This window comes from Macrosteles quadrilineatus, unplaced genomic scaffold (assembly GCF_028750875.1).
Source record: "Macrosteles quadrilineatus isolate MER2022 unplaced genomic scaffold, UCM_ALF_1.0 Scaffold_2__2_contigs__length_208266976, whole genome shotgun sequence".
Taxonomy (NCBI): domain Eukaryota; kingdom Metazoa; phylum Arthropoda; class Insecta; order Hemiptera; family Cicadellidae; genus Macrosteles; species Macrosteles quadrilineatus.
Genome location: NW_026542595.1, coordinates 190227611 through 190246863, shown reverse-complemented (window position 1 = coordinate 190246863; position 19253 = coordinate 190227611). Strand labels below are relative to the sequence as shown.

Genomic DNA, 19253 nt, shown 5'->3' with positions numbered 1-19253 from the left:
GCTTACATAAATATTTTGGTTATCAACCCAGCGAAGGTGAATGCGATAAATTTGTTGATTTAAGATCTAATCTATAGAGAGTGTTTTAAATACCTCAATCAGGTCACAGATGTCAAAAAGTTGCCTATTTAAAAAAACACCTAATTAGGGGCGAAGCCCTAAAGGAAATAACCTTTTTAATTACCATTCGCAGGTGCACTATATCATAAGCTTTAAAAGGGCACCGTAAGTCATTAAAACTAAAAATCTTAAACATCGGTTTAGTCGGACGGCTAGAAAAAGGATGGTGCAGAGGAAACCCTTTATAAAGCTATGTAGCTTTCAAAATTGCATTTGACCTTCTAATCACTGAATCCTCCCTGTTGAAACTTCTCACATACTAATATTGATTTCTTCACAGATTCTTTAAATAATCCCTAGACCACTTAATGGATTAGAAGTACAAGGTCAGTAGATATCATTTCACAGATTTCAAAACCCACTAATTCCCCAAAACAGAGAAGAAATATTTGGGTCGATGATTTCGGAGGTGTTACTCAACCTGTGATTTCGGCTCATTCCGATGGAAGCCCCGAGGATCAGTATAGATTACCTGGGGCGAGTTACGAAATTTGAGGCGATAAAATATAATGAGGCTCTATATTTACACCAGGAAACTACTTAGTATGAGTTTAATTACAGAATTGAAAGTCAAAGGAAACCACCTGGTGGTGAGAGTGTGGTATATTGGGTTCTATGGGTGTTAGAAACTAAATCGATTGACATACACATATTTGAACCCAATCAAATGAAGATAAAACTAGTAGAAAACTCTAATATCTCTAGGAAAAACTATACAAAAATCACAATTGAATAAAAAATAAAAGGAAGATATCTCTGTTAAACTACATCATTTATGTTTTTATTTTTCCTGGAAGAATTAGCCTGCGTGAACAAGAAACGTTAGTAACGTAAGAAATAGAGTCAAGTAGATTTAAAGACTCTACGGCGAAAAATTTGTGATTCAGTTTATAGAAAGATGATTGAGAAAGTAAATACTACAGCAGAACGAATAAAATACAACTTCTTCAGCTGATTTGTGTTCATTGCCATTAATATCAAATTCACCATATTTGGCCGGACCTCTCACTATTCCCCAGCCTTAACTTAGTTAAGTTTACTGAGGATGCGACTTCACAGTATGGCTGATAATTTCATCTGACAACGAAGTTGACGCAGAAAAATCTATGGATTCTGACGCCAGCCACGAAATCCATCCATGAAGATTATCATGAATTTATATTTTGTTCTTATTCAATTGAAATAAGAAACACACTATCACTGGTTGTATTTTATAATGTCTTGACAGTTTCCATTTACTAATCTATTGTTACCATGTTCCAGGATGAGTCCAAGCGCAGCACCTGAATCTGAAACAGTAGAGCTGGAGGAGCCCAAACAACATCTGTTGAAGAGGCCTCCCATTGACATAGAGTTCACAGACCTCACATATGCCGTCCCACAGGGGAGAAATGGTCAGTCGGTCTTTATTATTATATCTGTTAACCAAGCAATCTATTGTTTTGGTAAGGAGCTTTCGACTTTAATGTGTATCACTTGAATCCTTAAATCGGTGGACTCAGAATTGATTGGGGACCCTTCGACCCTAGGTACTGCTCCGAAAGAATGCGCACGGTTTTGCATGGATCCAAAACGGTTTGTTGATCTAAGATGATCGTCTAAGATGATCTAATTATTTAGCATTGAAAGTATTTTCTTTCGAACCCCTGTACTATATTTGGTTTCGTTACTTAATTAGCTGTTCATCCAGAATTTGATAATCAATTTAAACTTAGAGGATGATCCGTAACAAGCTTGCGAGATTAAATGTTTCAATAGTAAATATTGCACTCTTTCGCCTTGTCGTCAATTTATAGTTTAATTTCTTAATGTAAAGACGGTGCAACAATATTGAAAGTGAAAGTAATCAATAACGTAAATTGAAATGAGAGTAGGGCCAAATTTAACATTGTGCACATACAAGCATTTGGTACTGCCTCATCTCAAGTATCATGAACAACATGGGTTCTACTGAAAAGTATATTCATCTGTTGACCTGTTGGGTGTTTGATTAAAAGGGCTGATGATTATACCTAGATTATAGCCATAAATCCATAAATATCTATTCATTCTATTCGATCTATCCATACTTACAATTACTATCTACACTAATGACTCTTATCCGAGTAATTTAACCCCCTTGATAACCCCAAAAAAACCTTCAACATATCCGTTTCCTGTATGCTGAAGATATTAAACCTCTGGAACCACCTCAGTGGCCTCTTCACCCACTGAACTGTCGCCATTACGACACAGTTTCCTTGAAATAAAAACTTTGAAGCTTTGCCACACGTACGTAGGATTAAACATGACTACCCTTCGAGGAAACCATTAACCTTAAGACGTAAAGGTAAAGAGACTTGTTATAAGAGTGGCCAGCCTTTATTGCGAGGGGTCAAAAGTCGACCTTGGCCCAGTTGAAAGGCCAATAGCTTCTTGACTGGCATGCAAATAGCTGCTGGAGAACTGTTTGTCTGGGGCCTTGACTGAGTAAAGATCTCTGAAAAGGACATGTGGGTTGTCATGATGAACTTGGGTCATAATACTTTACTGAAATAATAGTTGCTTTATTGTGTCTCGCTCGCAATGGGGTGAAAGTACTTGAGATAATCTTGTGGTTTTTTTTAAATCAAATTTAAAAATATCTGCACTCCCACCATTGAAAGTGGGATAGTTAAGTTAACACCCCTGTCACAACCAAGATATGTTTGCTTTAAGATATAAATACCCTTTCCTTGTGCACGCATTGCTGAATACGAATTCAGGGTGATTGTAGAATGGAGTGAGATTGACAAAAAACTTTGTTATAGCTATTGCCAATAATTATCAAGCTCATCTGGGGCCAGTGAATTATCAAAAAGATAATGTATCACAACGAAACTGACGACCTTAATATTGCCAAGCTAGCACTATAAACTTGTCCGAGCCATTTTTATGACCAAGGTATCTGTTTTATACAAAACTGTTTGAAAATGGACTACATTTGTTCCTCCGAAATATAAAAAGAGTACAAGCACCAAGCACTATCAAAGATAACAGTATTGTGTTTGTTCAGCTGACTAGCAGACAATTGAGATACCACTCGCCGACTGTCTTAGTGGGAGACTGACATAGCGTCGACCTCTTTTCTTGACCTATGATCCCCAACCCAGCGGGGCACATTGTATGGGGCTTTCACCTCTTAATCATGGTACGAGCTGTAGAGGAAGTATTGACAAAAATCGCCTGTTAGTGAATTTAGATTACAGTAGATTATATTTACATGACGTCTATACACATTTCATGCGGAGATGACAGAAGGATGAAATTTTGACAGGAAGGGATTGTAGCTTTGTTGCTAAGCAAGATCAGCTGTTTAGTAAGCCAGGACTTAAAAGCCGGTGTAGTTTCCAACTACAGTATCAAAAAGCTTCTGATTTTTCTCACAGTTACACCGTGATAATGGTGATAATGCCGTGACCCGACAGCTCGGGATTCTCCTGAAGCTGTAGCTCCATCTGTCAAGAAAAAAGAAGAAAGTAAGAAAGAAATCTTTAATTTCTTAGACGAAGAGAACTGTATCTTGGTGACAAATCTCCCTACACGGAAATATCTTTATATATTAATTGTATAAAGACAATACTTTCACTTCCTACAGACATGATTACATCGGTAATACGTTACATAAAGTTAACAAACATATAATACCTCATCACAATTAAGCCTGCTATCCCAGTATTGTCTATGACCTTTCACAGTTTGCGGTTAGAAGGCTTGTCTGTTGTGGTTTATCTAGGTAATTGTACAGAACCGCTAACTCTCATTATAGGATAGTTTCCTACGTGAAAACTGTCTATCTAGGAGAAAGCCATAAATTTCTGTCAATTAAATTTGATTAGACAATTGTCGGTCGGTAGTAAATTATCAAACTAAGTGATTGAGATAATGGCTTGATAGATATTTACGTAACATTTTACAGTAGTCTACTATACTTAATTAGCTCCAACGTGATTTCATCATACAAAATCACTGTTACAGGGTTTGAATAGTTGCATTTACAAATAGTGTTAAACAATTTAACAATACTTCCTACATTATAATTTATAAAAAGTTGCACTGCGTAGCGACTGGTTATCTTTAAGTGGATGAATCAATAAATCTTTTGATTAGGATTAACTTTTGAACCGTGTGCTATGCATGTCACCTTTTCCTAAAAAAATCCTCAATGCCATGAATTGAGCGCTATTTATCAGAAAATGTATACACATTCAAACTAAATACTAAATACTATGAAACTATTTCTAATGAGAAACCGTTAGCCTGGGTCAGTTTGTATTTCCGTGTAAGTATATTTGTAAAAGGTTCTTGAATATTAAAACCTTTGTTAAGTAAATAGAATTTCAAATAAAATACCTCGTCTTTTCACAAGCCAACTAAAATGTTATTAACCGAAATCTGTTCAGTTACGGTTATTTATGGAAATGCTTACAGTATGCAAATTGGTTGACTAATAATCAATTGTACACATTTACCCTCTGTGATTCTTATTCTTCAGATTAAGATTATTTATAATTTTATCATAGTCGTTTACTTAAGGGGAAAACTCTTAAACGTTTTAATGGAAAGTGTTCAAAACCTTTTCTATTTTTGTGGAACTGTTGGGAATCAGACCCGTTACTTTCGAACTGCAATTAGAGACACAATAACCAGGCTCTTAAGACACGCCATTTAATTGGGATTGTGTAGTGAAGAGGAAAAGAAGCCATCCTATAACTCAAACCATCATTAATAAAAGCTACTCTGATTTAACATTTGATTTATTACCGTCCAAAAAGAAAGGGCTCCCACCCGGGAATACTTCGCCAAATCCTAATCACCAAACTCATTATAAATCATCCAAAGTGAAACTCAGTATCCGAATCTGATAAGTAAATCGGCCACACTGCGCGCGGCGTTGAGTCCACCCTGTTATTACAAGGCAAATTAAAACGTGGATATCGTCTAATAGCTCCAAGTAACCGGTTACTGCGTGGTAATAGGTTGTGGAACGTGTTACGCCCTCGTGATAACAGTTCCGGAACGTTTTCCTTAGGGGGTTGTTACACGGCAATTGGTCGATTACAGTTACACAAGTTGCAAATTGATATCGATGTTAGTTTAATGCGTTTATATTCTATCGCTTACCAAATGATTTAAGTACTGTAATATGGAATTTAAAAAAATGGCGTATTTTGTTATGTTATATTTTTATGAAACAATGTTGTAGCAAAGAAGTTGTAGCATTGACTATATAATATACACACTAGTGTTTATGTAAAAAATTGTTGTAGTCCTCACCTGATGATTGGATGACTGCTGGTTCAAGCCTGAGAAAATTTAGTAGCTTTGGTTTTTAGAATCTGTACCCAGATGTCCTTAATAAGAACCTTAAATTGACTTTTTTAAAGAAATAACTGTTCTTAATCAGTTGCAAAGTTCACTACATCATTTACACTTACCAACAGGCCATGTTCAGAGCATAGCATAATTATATTTTGTTCATATCCAAATAATAAAATTATAACAAACAAAATTTTCTTTAAAATTATATCAAAGACAATGGGCCTACTGACAATCCTCGTAAGATATGTTTACCACAACACTATAAATATATTACAATATATTGAGAGACGGGTTGCCATGCAGAACATGACTGATATTCTAGCCCATAAACAATCCTTCAACAAATATTTATTTAAATTGACTCTTATACAAAGTACAAGAACCGAGTACTTACAATTTAACCAATTACTTAACCGTGGTAAGTTAGTTCTTATCAAATCTTGTATTGTTCTGTTTGATAGCTAATTTTTGCCCGATGAATATTTTTTGGAGTATATGGTTGATTTAAATTACTTCATACTGTCGTAGATTACTTTTACAGTAAATAAACTTGCTGAATGAAACCTCACTTAAACTTTACATAACCCTTTTATAGCATTGTAAAAAAATATACCCTACAAATCAATTTTCGGTATTCATATATGGTTTATCGTTTGGATATTATTTAATGGGGGTAGTTGTCCAACCCGAAGAAGCCTTTTCTTATCTAAGAGCATTTTTTATAGATAGGTGGCCCTAATGTGGGTTATGATCACTACATTATCTGCTTTAAAACACATTTGTAGACTGTTAACCAAGACATGGCTTTAAACACAAATTGTCTTATGACAACCTACGTACGGTAACTTAGGAAATACCAATATTTTTCTCTACTTCAAAAACAGCTATTATTTTCCTAAACAGAGTTGTTAACGTGAGTAGGGGTTTTTTGCCGCCCCTGCGACAGTGAGCGTGAGGAGCGTGTGAGCGTGTGACGTCACACGACGCCACCCCCGCCCCCGACACCGCCCCACCCCCACCCCGACGCCACCCCCGACGCCGCCCCACCCCCGGCGCCACCCCCCACCCCCGTCGCTAACCCCTACCACCCTCGGGCAGGTTCAAGGTCATCCTTTGTTGTCTGGAACCACCCTACGCATTGTGGGAGGTCTCCAAGCCAACCCTCCCTACACCATCACTCACTGTCAGCCGCAGCTGCTCCCCAACACCTGCACTCCAAGCGGCCCCCGCTCCTCCCTTGTATTCTTTGTTCTCCCCATAGCGCACACTTATTTACCACCAATAGGATGTTAGCTTATTTTGACCAATCAGAGAGCAGTTTTGTTCTCCGCATAGCAACAAGTCGCTCGTCTCACGCTCCCCCGTCGATCTCTAACCAGTCTGCTCCCAGCTACCACAGTGATTAGACGTATTCGTGACTCTATTAAATTGAGTAATTTATCCATCACGAGTTTGCGCTTTGTGTCATCATTGGATCACCACAATAATAATTGTAAGTATTTTATTATTAAATAACAATTTTTCTTTTCATTATAAGTGTAAACCATTATTAGAAGTGAACTAAGATTATTAAATATCATATTTCAATCTACGTTTAATAGTATTGATAAAAGTAAGCATTTTATTATTATATTTATAAAAATAATCATTTTAGTTTTGTGAAGTAGTAGTGGGAAACAATAGTATTTCATACAACTAATTATCAAAGATAGTATTTAAAGTGATTACTACATTTAAATTTCATGCATTAGTAGTGATGAAATGGGACATTCCCACCCGTCACATTAAATATTAAAAATATATTATTGAAAGTGATTGTACATTTACATTGTGTACATTAGTAGTGTGGAAACAGACATTTTATCACGCATTATAATTATCAACGATAGTATTCAAAGTGATTACTACGTTTCAATTTTGTAAGTTAGTAGTGCGGAAACAGACACTTCATCACATATTATAATTAACAAATAAAGTATTTAATGTAATTATTATATTTAAATTTTTGTGCATTAGTATATATTACGTACTATGTATCAAATTTAGTTTTTAAAGTGGTTGTTATATTTAAATGATTTTTATTTACATTCGGTGTATTAGTAGTGTACAAACAGATATTCCATCACATATTAAAATTATCTGTTGTACTAACAGAAAAATATTTGTGTGCAATAGTAGTGGGAAATAGATTATTTAGTCAGTACACTAATCACATTTCGATGATTCAGATTATGGAGAATGTCCTAGAACGACCATACGTGTGCGCCATTTGCGGCAGCAGCTTCAGGCTGAAACAGCATGCTGTTGAGCACGTCAGGACAGTTCATAGAAACGTCAACGATTTGCATAATTGTCCCGACTGTGATCGTGCATTCAATCGACGGAGCAACCTCCTACGTCACCAACGCACTGTTCACGCTCCAACGCCGGCAGTAGCATGCCCTCTACCTGCGCCTAGAGTAGAGCCATTGCCTGAACCCATACCAGGACCATCATCAGCCCCATATACATCACCACTACAACCAACAGTTCAACGTGAGGAGATCCGTCCAGCAGGTATGTATTGTTCTTCTTTTGTTTACTATCCTTGTCTTTGATATTTACTAACAGGTAATTACATTATTCAAAAATAAACCAACAAACTACTTTTAGCAGTTGTTGCACTTATATATTTTGTTTCTTAAAACAAACTAAATTATATCCATTAAAAATATTTAAAAATCCTAAACTCTACTAATTTTTTTTTTACCTAAAAACCAAGTGAAATAAAGATTATTAATATATATCATTAATATAATACAGCTAAATATGATTCTGAAACCGTAACAGAAATTAGGTAAAAACAAACTTGTAAAATAATTATTTATATTTATCCGTCTGTGTAATATGTGTACTAATGTTTTTTCAGGACTATTCATGTGCGAGACATGTGGGAAGACGTTCTCGAGGAAAGATAATCTACAATGTCATACCCGATATCGCCGCTGTCATCCAGTCAAGCTCACCTCAGCACTACCAGGCTTCAGTGGACTACAACCTCCACCTTCCCCAGCCACGTCAACGTCGTCATCCGGAGAAGGAGATGACGATGAAGCGCCAATCATTTCATCCGACCTGGCACCAGAGGGCTTCGCAGAAGTCGAGACTGCATTCCGCGGGCGGTTAAAGACATACCGTCTGATCGAACCTGTGGATGAAGCCATCACACTTCAAGAGTTCCTCAACAATGTGCGTGATCAGGTAATCACACTCATGCGCAATTTGTTAGCCATCATTCATGCCCTTAAGGTAAATCTCTGGATTGAATGTGAATTTGTTAATATTCACGGTGAAACGTGTAGGCGAGTATTTAAAACTTGCAACGTAGTCCTGCTCCAAACATCAGATGTTGATGAAATATGTAGGGAGTTTATTCTAAAACTTCTGTTGGAAAAGGAGACATGCGAGCTACGAGGCTCGGGATGGAGCTTTGTTAGGGTTATGACTATGGAAGTGAGAGTTAATGTTTATAATCCTCTCAGAGGCAGCTCCTACATCCCTCTGCCACAGGAAATAGCCGCCAAAAAAGCAGTACTTAATGTGTTGAACGATGCGGACGAAAGGTGTTTTGAATATGCCATTTTATCCAAATTTATAGACAATCATTCCCGCAAACAACTTCGTCCAAATATGTTCACTGCGGAGGTTCGTGCAACAGCAAATTTAAATTTTAATAATATTGAATTTCCAACAAAATTAGATCAGATCCGCACATTTGAGCGCAACAACCCCGGCGTTAGCGTAAATGTGTACGGTTTGGACAGTAAGAAGAAGAAGAATAAGACCAATGGTAGGATTGAAGACACAACATTTGTATATCCACTCCGTGTCGTCGACCAAGAATTGGTTAATCACTTTGACTTGCTATTCCTGACAAATCAAAGCACAACGCATTTTGCATTTATTAAGGATTTTGAGCGGTTGGTAACTAGTCAGTTGACTCGTCGTGAACATAGGATTTTTATATGTAAACGCTGTTTTGCATATTTTGACAACCAACCGACTAAATTAGGGCTCAGAGGGGCGGAGCGATTAGAAGAACATAAACGCTACTGCTCAAAACACACACCACTGAGAACTGACATTGCAGAAGAAAAGGAAATTAAATTTAAAAATTATGAGCGAACTCAGCGTAGTCGTTTTACGATATACGCAGACTTTGAGTGCGCACTTGTACCACACGAAGCTGACCAACCTATCGAACCTACACCGACTATAGCACCGCCTGCTTGGGACCCAGCAGGTAATAGAATAGTAGGAGGGGGTCAGCGAAATGCAAATGCGCCTAATAATGTCAGGAATATCCATACACCGTACGCATATGCTTATTACATTCATGACGATCAGAGGGATGTCAACGATGGTGACGCAGATGATGACGACCCAGCCTGCACTACGTTCTCCAAGCTGCGACTGTACCGAGGTGAAGATGCCGCTAATCACTTCATCAACTCTGTACGGGATGACGTGCGGAAGATTGGTGACATCCTCTATGGGCATAGGATACCAAATGATCCCCCACAGTTAACACCACAAGAGCAGGTAATATATCAACAGTCCACAGTATGTCATATCTGCAAAAAAGAGTTTGGCCCTGCTGATGAAGACAATAAGGTGAGGGATCATCAACATTCACCACCGTACAGATTCCGAGGAGCGGCACATCGGTTTTGTAACCTCCGATATAAGGAGCAAGAAAAAGTGAACATGTACCTGCATAACCTATCTAACTATGATGCACACTTTATTGTCAGAGAGCTCGCAGTGGATAAAGGTGATATTGATGTGCTCGCCAACACCGAGGAAAAATACATTACCTTTTCTAAGCGATTCAAACATCCGGGAGCAGGTCGGAGGAAAAGCATCAAACTACAGTTTGTCGATTCATACCGACTGATGTCAAAATCACTAGCAATATTGGCATCAATTCTTCCAGCTGATAAAATGAGCATAACAAGAGCTCGCTACCCGGATCAAGAAGAGTTTGACATGCTACGTAGGAAAGGCATTTTCCCTTATGAGCACATTACATCCCAGGAGGTGCTGAACGAAGAAGTCTTACCGCCAAAACAGGTTTTTGGGAATAATGTGACAGATGATGATTATGTGCACGCTCAGCGTGTCTGGACCAAGTTCAACTGCACAACCCTCGGACAATATGCTGACATCTACTTACAAACAGACGTACTACTGTTGGCAGATGTGTTTGAGGGGTTCAGGGAGATGTGTCTAACACACTACGGCTTGGACCCAGCACATTATTTAACATTACCTTCATATGCGTGGGACGTCATGTTATTCAAGACCGGCGTGATACTTGATACTCTTCAAGATGTAGATCAGTATTTATTTTTTGAAAAGGGTATTCGAGGTGGACTAACCCAATGCGTCACTAGACACGTCACCGCAAACAACAAGTTTACCAGAATGGAAAATAAAATAGGTGATCGAAACGGTCAGTGTGCATCAACAAGTGAAGCAGATAATGAAGAGAATGATGATGATACATTTTTAATGTACTATGACGCCAATAACTTGTATGGATGGGCAATGTCTCAGCCATTACCTTACGCCCAGTTTGAGTGGCTATCACGTGCGGAATGCGATGACTTGAACATTGCAGAAATTCCATCGGATGGTGAGTATGGTTATGTGCTGGAAGTGGATCTGGAGTACCCGAGGGATCATGCCATTCATGATAAGCACCGTGACTTACCATTCTGTCCCGAGGTGCGAAAGGCACCAATTTATCAATTACCATATTCATCGGATGACATCACCAACAGCGGTGCGGGAAGATCCAATAAACTTATGGCCACACTAACGGATAAGGAAGAATATGTGATCCATTATCGTTACCTCCAACAAGCTATGGAAAATGGACTACGTCTTTGTCATATCCACAGAGCACTCCGATTCAAACAGTCGCCGTGGTTAAAACCGTACGTGACACTGAATACTGAACTCAGACAGCGTGCCAGCAATAAATTTGAAGTTGAGATGTTTAAGCTGATGGTAAACGCTGTCTACGGCATGAGTCTCCAGAATGTGAGGAAACATCAAAATCTCAAACTGGTAGCCTCCCACAAAATTTACACAAAGTATGTGGCCAAGGCAAATTTCAATGACAGAGTTTGGTATAACGAGAGCCTAGCCCTGCTTCAAATGGGAAAAGTGCGAATTGTACTAAATAAGCCAGTATATGCAGGAATGTCTATTCTGGACCATAGTAAAAGATGGATGTACGGTTTTCACTACGACATGGTAGAACGATACGGATTGAATAGAATACGAATGACGTATATTGACACTGATGGGATTATTTATGCTATCCGTACCAGAAACGTCTACCGCGACATGATACAACATCTCGATGACTTTGACACTAGCAACTACCCCAACAATCACATCTGCTATGACGGAAGCAACGCAAGAGTCCTGGGAAAGTTTAAGGACGAAGCAGGAGGAGTCACTATCAATATGTTCATAGGGTTGATGGCTAAACTATATTGTTTTGTTTTCGGTAAGAGTTCTTGCTCTATAGGTAACGGAGATGATATTGACGATATTGGTGCGCCACCACCTGTCAAGAGGGCAAAGGGTGTTAATCGCGATGTTGTTAAAAATAAATTGACTGTTGATGACTACTTGGACTGTCTCTATAACAAAACTTGTAAGAGCACAGACAATCAGCGCTTCCAAAGTAGGCATCATATTATGTACACAGTCGTGGTGAGGAAACGATCTCTGGCACCGTTTGACGATAAGCGATACGTCATGCCAGAGGATGGAATTTCTACACTACCATGGGGGCATTATGCTATACCCCCCAGAGCACCACCATTACCCGCAGCACCATTTTTACCAGCTCCGATGGAGTTGGACGAAAATTAAATTGTATAGGTAACGAGTCGCATGAGTGTGATGGTTATAGGGCGTTTATGTGTGTGATAAAACAATAAACAGTGAATAGACACTTTAAAGATTATCATATTATAATAATATAGTTAATAGCATTCAGATTTATGTTACAACTCAATGTAAAAGTGATATCATTTAAATTTTTGTTGTATAATATTTTCATTTAAAGTTTACGACTTGGTCCCTGAACTCAAACTATTCTTTGCAGAAACATAATCTCAGAATATTTGCCGTAAGTAATGTATATAATGTTTATATTTCTGAATAAAGTTGATTGATTAATTGATTGAATATTTTAGTTATGATTCTAGTCTTTGTTTGTTTTCTTTTGTTTGATTCTGTTAATAAACCAGACACATTTTGTATGACTTGTGCGTTATATTTTTTATCCCATCAACCTCTTTTGAATAAAACTAAATTTGTAATTTTTCACTTGTAAAAATAATAAGGTAACTTAAAAATATAGGTATAGGTAAGTATAAATGATGAAAGACTGATTTTATAATTGAAAGCTTTTTATTTGAAATAAATCTTACACTCTCAGTACAGAGGGATATATTCTTCATTATAAAAGAATATTGTTACTTTTGCAAATCATTTTTTGTTTAAGTACAATTGAGTAAAGACTTTTTTTATGATTGCATCATTTTGAGCAGTCGATGTGTTGTCAAAAAGGTGAACAAAGTCCACCATCTTCATATTGTGGTGAGTGGTACGAAGATACAGGTACACCAGACAGTAGTGAGCGCAGACAGAAGAGTCGTCACTTTGGAGGCGGTGATCATTGTAGATGTAGCGACACTTGGCGTTACGTTTCAGGAATCCCTGGTAGGTCGGTAAGTATGGTGGCTGGCCATAGCTGTCAAAGTATTCAATTATTCCATTTCTATTCAAATAGAATGAAACCCAATGTGTACCCCCTTCGTTGTGCGGATCAGTGTTGACAATCATGGCGGTGGATGGAGAGATGTGTTGTGGGATTCGGTCAGCAGCGTAAACTCCCACATTGCTCACAGGTAGTTTGGATAGATGCCTTTCTATCTGCACTGTGTTCATTCTACAGTATCATAACCAATAGTAGTGGCAGAGGCAGCGGCAGCAGCAGTAGTAGTTGTACTAGTAGATGTGCTAAAACAAGAGCAGTAGTAGGATCTCGCATCTCCACTGGTATCCACACATTCATCCAACTTTGTTGTCAGATGTAACCACCCACGTATTGCGACACAGTTGGTGAGTGCACATCGACTGTTTATAGACTTGTGATTGAGACATCGCAAAACGTTTGTTGACATTAAATTATTGATTGAAGTGATTGATTCGCAACCAATTGCACCAATATCGATTACGTTGGTAGTAACAAAGTCCATCACATGATGACGCTTTAAATATTCTTTCTTCTCAAATCCCTTGACGTAAACCGTCGGTCTTCTTGATATACAATCAGTCAATTTGTTAAAAAGTTCATAGTACGGAATATCACCGAACTCCCATCGTAGTCCGTGGCAGTGTTTTGTGAGCCAGTAGCTTTCCCGCAATTTTTCATCTGACAACTCTGATCGATCGTAAGGTGGTTTAGCAATATGATGCATAAGTAGAACGCCGGTGTCAGCTTCCAAGACGCAAACTTCCTTCAGTGTATATTCATTTTGGTTGTCCTTGAAACATTGAATGTCCACAATGATGGGTGATGATATATTCAATTTCTTGAATGCTCTGCGTAAACGGTCCATCTCAAACGAATGTTTATAGAAGACTGATCGATTAACCGCCAAAGTCCACAATTACATTGCGTTGTCGATCAATCTCGATGACATTGTCAAACTCGGCATAAACCAAACAGTTGACAGTTTCGGGAAGCGCGTCGTCGAATCCGAGTTCCATTCGAACACTACCGTTACGCACCAGATTCCAATGTGTTGTGTCACTTGCAGATAAGTCTGGAGTTAGGTCGAATGCCATCAGACAGTATCCTTGTCCAAAGTCTTCCCTACTGATAACGGTGCCGGCATCGCTAAAATGTACACCAGAACCGGAGAACATCGAATGATATGCCATAACATATTTATCCTTTGATTTTTCAAAGTGGGGCTGTAATGGTTTTGATGGAACTTGTTCTCCGTCAACATATAGACAAAAGAAGTTTGTTTTAAAATGTTCGAAGTTGTAGGGATTCTTTTTAAAATCTCCATTGTATGCGGCATTCGTAACCATTCCCACTATGATGCGTTTCGGCACTTGGCCGAGAAACATATTGTCCAAAGTCTTGTTACGTATTCCAGAGGGTAGTGTGAATGTTTTCAGCTCCACTCGTGTGATTGGATATTTTGCCGTACCAGTCTGGAGTGTTTTACTGTGCGCCAACAGTGCGGTGGGACTTATTTTGCATCTTCGAATCCAGAGACTAATATCGACAATATGTACCTTGAATTCACCAGCGCTGGCCATAATGGAGAACGCATCTTTTGATCGAATAAATTTAAATCTCAACTCTACGCCATTTAGCATGAACTTATTCTGATTGCAAATATCCACATGCAAATGTCCGAGCATATCAATCTCACGGCTTTTATTTGTTAGCTCCCGTCTCGCTTTGAGTCCTTCATTTTCTTCCGCGCAATCGTTCATGTCAATACCATCGTCCGTGTACCAAAGACTGCATGTTAGATGTGATTTTCTAGCATCGTATCCATAGTTCATTAGCGTTTCAACGTAAGCTCGATATGCATATGTGTTGTTTTGGGGCGTAACAAGTTTTTGATTCATAAACATATCCACTTGACTAAATAGTGAGTGTAACCAGTTGTTGACCGGCCCAACTGTTTTCGCCTCTTCGTCAGTAGTGACCGCAGTTCCATTAGATTTAACAATAGACGCGGTCAATTGTATCATTGTTTGTGAAAGGTCAGTATATTCATCACCATTGCCCGGAACTACAAACTCTATTGGCGCATCATCGGTCAATGTGGATATTGGTTTGTACTGGACCCATTTGCCGCTTTCAATACTCGTCTGCGTAGGTGGTAAGGAGAATAAATCCAGCTCGGTCTTGACACACTCACATGATTTTTGATGTAGAAACGACATTTTACTCCTTCTTCTTTAACTAACTAAAAATATCAATAGACTTTAAATTTTCACTGCGATAAGTACGCTTCTTCGGCGAAGTCACCTTCTTCCTTGACTCTACTCCTCCTCGTCGTTGTCGTTGTTGTCGTCTCCCTACTAGTCTCTTGTGTTTCACTCCTCCTCTTCTTGATGCAGACGTCCGCACTCTAAGAAGTTTAGCCAACGACTGTGGTGTAACAGGCTTTCTGCCACGGCCGTGCATTGCGCGTTTCGCGGAAGCCTTTCGCGTTGCGCGTTTCGCGTTACTCTTACGCGTTACGCGTTGTCTTTTCGCGCTAATGCCACCGCCGCCACCAAGCATCATACGTTCCATCTGTTCGTCAGCTTTACGTTTCAACGATCCAGTAAACTCTCTAAGTCGTAAGTTGGCGGCTGTTTTTGGATCTGTAATTTTACCACCTGCCAGATCGGTTAGGAATCCAACACCGGATCTTAATGCTTCTTGTCCTACCGATTTTGCTCCGGACTTGATCAGCGGAGCGATGGTGCGAATCATACCGCCCAGAAAACTACCGATTCCATGTCCTCGCTGATATGGTGCACCGTGAAATACTCGATCAATAGCACCGCCAGTCTGTTGTAATTGTTGCCGTCGGTAGTATGCCAAATAGGGATCATTCAGATTGATTATCATTATTGCTGCTGTTGCTATTGCACTCTCCTAAAATGAAGTTTCACGTACGACGTTCCAAACATGAATGGCAGTTTTTTCCCTGTGTGATCCCTCAGGTCGATTTCCACTGTTTCAAATGTGGATTTCATAACGGGTACATAGTGCGGACTTGTGAATGACACTGAATTGTACGATCCGTACTTGTACGTGTCTATATTGACGTTGACAATATTCAATAATGGCGCTGTAGTATCGCCGATAAATTGTGGCTCTATTAAGTCGCAATACACATAAATATGTGCTGGAATACCCAGTGCGAGGTTTGGCGCTTTAGAACCAATCAGTTCGGTTATATTTGGTTTTAATATATTTTTCTCATCATAATCAAAACCCAACTGCTGTGATAGTTTTTCACTCAGACTCACATTCGACACGTTTTCGTTCATGATCCTGAGTTTAACTCTGTTGATTCCCGTGTCATATGAAAATTCCATATAATCGTGGATGTCTTCATGTTTGTTGATTGTATTCAATAGATCATCAAGATTCCTATAGTATCCGCCTGTTATTTTAATAGCGAAATGTTCTGTATCACGGATCGTTGATCTTGCTAATAAACTATCATACTGAAATCGTATTGTTTCATCATCAACATTGTTTCCATTCACCACAAATGAACAAGGATAGTGAATGTCCACCAAAGCCAATTCCCACTTGCCGTCTAATTGGATGTGTTTGGACAAGTGTGTGGTATAACTGGTCACTGTATTTTGTGGGAAATATTTCATAGAACTATTGCTGGGCAATGTCATGAAAAATTGACTGATGTTAGACATGTTGTATATCGTGCGCAGCTACCCAAGAGTTAAACTCGTCTCCGTAACCTTCCCACTTCACTAGGTATCGCTTACTGTGTCCTCGGCCTTTGGTCTCTATTATTTTATCAATCTTAAACAAGTGATTGCCGGGTAATGTGACTTTTTGTATTTCCTCTTCATAAAACTGTCCATTCAATTCTTCACCATTGAGATCGGTAAGTGTGTACAAAGGTAGCGGCATAAACAAATTCACTCGATGTATGGAAAACACTTCTTTACTCCAGTTTGTCTCATAACCTTTGCTAAATCTCCCTTTCTCCCTGGCTATTCGAACTGTATCGCCTACTTTTAGTTTTGGTTTCACTCGTCGTGGTATCTTTTTAAACATATGTTTTAATACATTGTAGATGACATGTTTGTCACCACCGTCCACATCTACAGGACGTAATCTATTGCCCAAACTCCTGTGCACACTGTTGTTGTACGCATTCACCAGTTTTTCCAACACATTGATATAACGATAAGTGTTTTTATGAGTCAAGTATCGCCACATACGAGTCTTCAAAGTCCGATTTACTCTTTCGATCACGCTGCCTTTGATGTCTGGATTTTGTGTGGTGACATATTTTATTTTATATTTTTGAAACAATCGTACGGTCTTTCCTCCTGTGAATTCACTCCCTTTGTCGGTTTGTAAGCACGTTGGTGTTTTTATAGCTTCCTTGAAAATATCCTCAAAAGCGGTAGCCACATCAGCACCTTCCTTCTTCTTTAACGGCCTAACATAAAGACGCTTACTAAACACATCAATCACTGACAGCAAGTAGTTAAAACCATCATTGTATTTGCTCAATCCTCGCATATCGTTTAAATCCGCTTGCCATAGTTCATATGGTCGAAACACCATATACGGATTGCGTTTAAATCGTTTACGGACTGGTTTATGCAAAGTATAAGTGTCTTGTGTTTGTAACCAATCAACTATTTTACGTTTGGAAATATTTTTCTTTCTCGCTCCTCGTACTAACGGAGCTACGCCGCCATATGAGGCAGGATCGTTTGGATTATAATACAACTGTTCCATTGTTTACGGTTCGTACGGTTCCCAATTGTTGAGTGACTGCACAATCGAATCTTCAAGCACCTCTCTTCTCACTGCACGGTGATCAGCCACTTGCCTCTGTGGATACGGAGCGTGACCCACTCGCCTCACATATGCCGACTGTAAACGATCTGGTAATAAATATCTTCTTCGTCCTGTAACTGATACCGTGGCTCCTCCTCCTCCTCTTGCCCCATCATCAGGTTCATCCATTGTTTCTTCTACCGAGTCATATACCGATTCGTCTGTTGCCTCATCAAACATTAAATAGTCCAACGCTTGTTTGTTATGTATATATTCTTTAGGGACATTCATCAGTTTCAATGCTCTCAACATTTCGTTCCATCCTGGTGGTAATGAATGTGCTGCTCGAACTCGTACTATTGCATGTGTCACGTCCACTAAATTGGATCCTGGTATTTTGTTACCCTGTATAATCACTTCAAAATTATCATTCCAGCTAATCAAACTGTCGTCGCGTGTTATGAAGCGCAATAAGTTTCGTGCGCTATCCTTATAAGTCTTTGAAAAAGTTTCAACAATTTCCTCTATTTGACCGGGGTAAATACGTCGCTGGTTAGGTTCTTGTTGCCCATGCTGCCTGTCTCTTTCACCCACCTCGTTAATCTGATCGTCTAGTCTGGTTTTCACGATGGGGATACTAACTGGTTCACGATTACTTGACGCTACGTTTAAAAAACGTTGTAAAACTTGACTGTACAACTTCCATTTATCACTATCATTGAGTTTTTTATCATTCATTATCTCTTCCATTTCGTCATCCAAACTTTTGTATGCACGTTTAGTTGGAAGTTGCTGTTGATTAGCAGGCGATTTTAAACGTTCGATTAACTCTTGTGGAACAATGACCATTTTTCGTGCATACTCCATTGTCGTGTGCTCTGTGTAACTTCACGCACGGTGTCTCAGAATAGAATGACAAATCTTTATATGGATGTAAACGTAGAAGTCACCTGGTTAATACAATTTTAGTTATTCAAAGCTGATTGTACAACTGCTTGTAACACAGTACTTAATAATAATGGGATAATAATTCCACCTCCTTTTTGTACTAAATATTTGCGTTTTTTATTCCAACATTCACCTCGTTTTACAATTCGACGAAGAGTAGTCTTATGTCTTTGCAATTTTTGTTTTGTCTTCTCTGATAGAG

The 19253-nt window shown here is 38.8% G+C and overlaps 1 protein-coding gene across 1 annotated transcript in view; it reads left to right on the top strand.

The window, feature by feature from the left end:
- LOC128985580 (ATP-binding cassette subfamily G member 4-like) overlaps positions 1–19253 on the top strand; it is an 85949-nt gene that overhangs the window by 27820 nt on the left and 38876 nt on the right. The window contains exon 2 of the mRNA XM_054405194.1: positions 1384–1514. Within this exon, the coding sequence (XP_054261169.1) occupies positions 1385–1514 (130 nt within the window). The 5' untranslated portion in view covers position 1384. The remainder of the gene's footprint in view (positions 1–1383; positions 1515–19253) is intronic.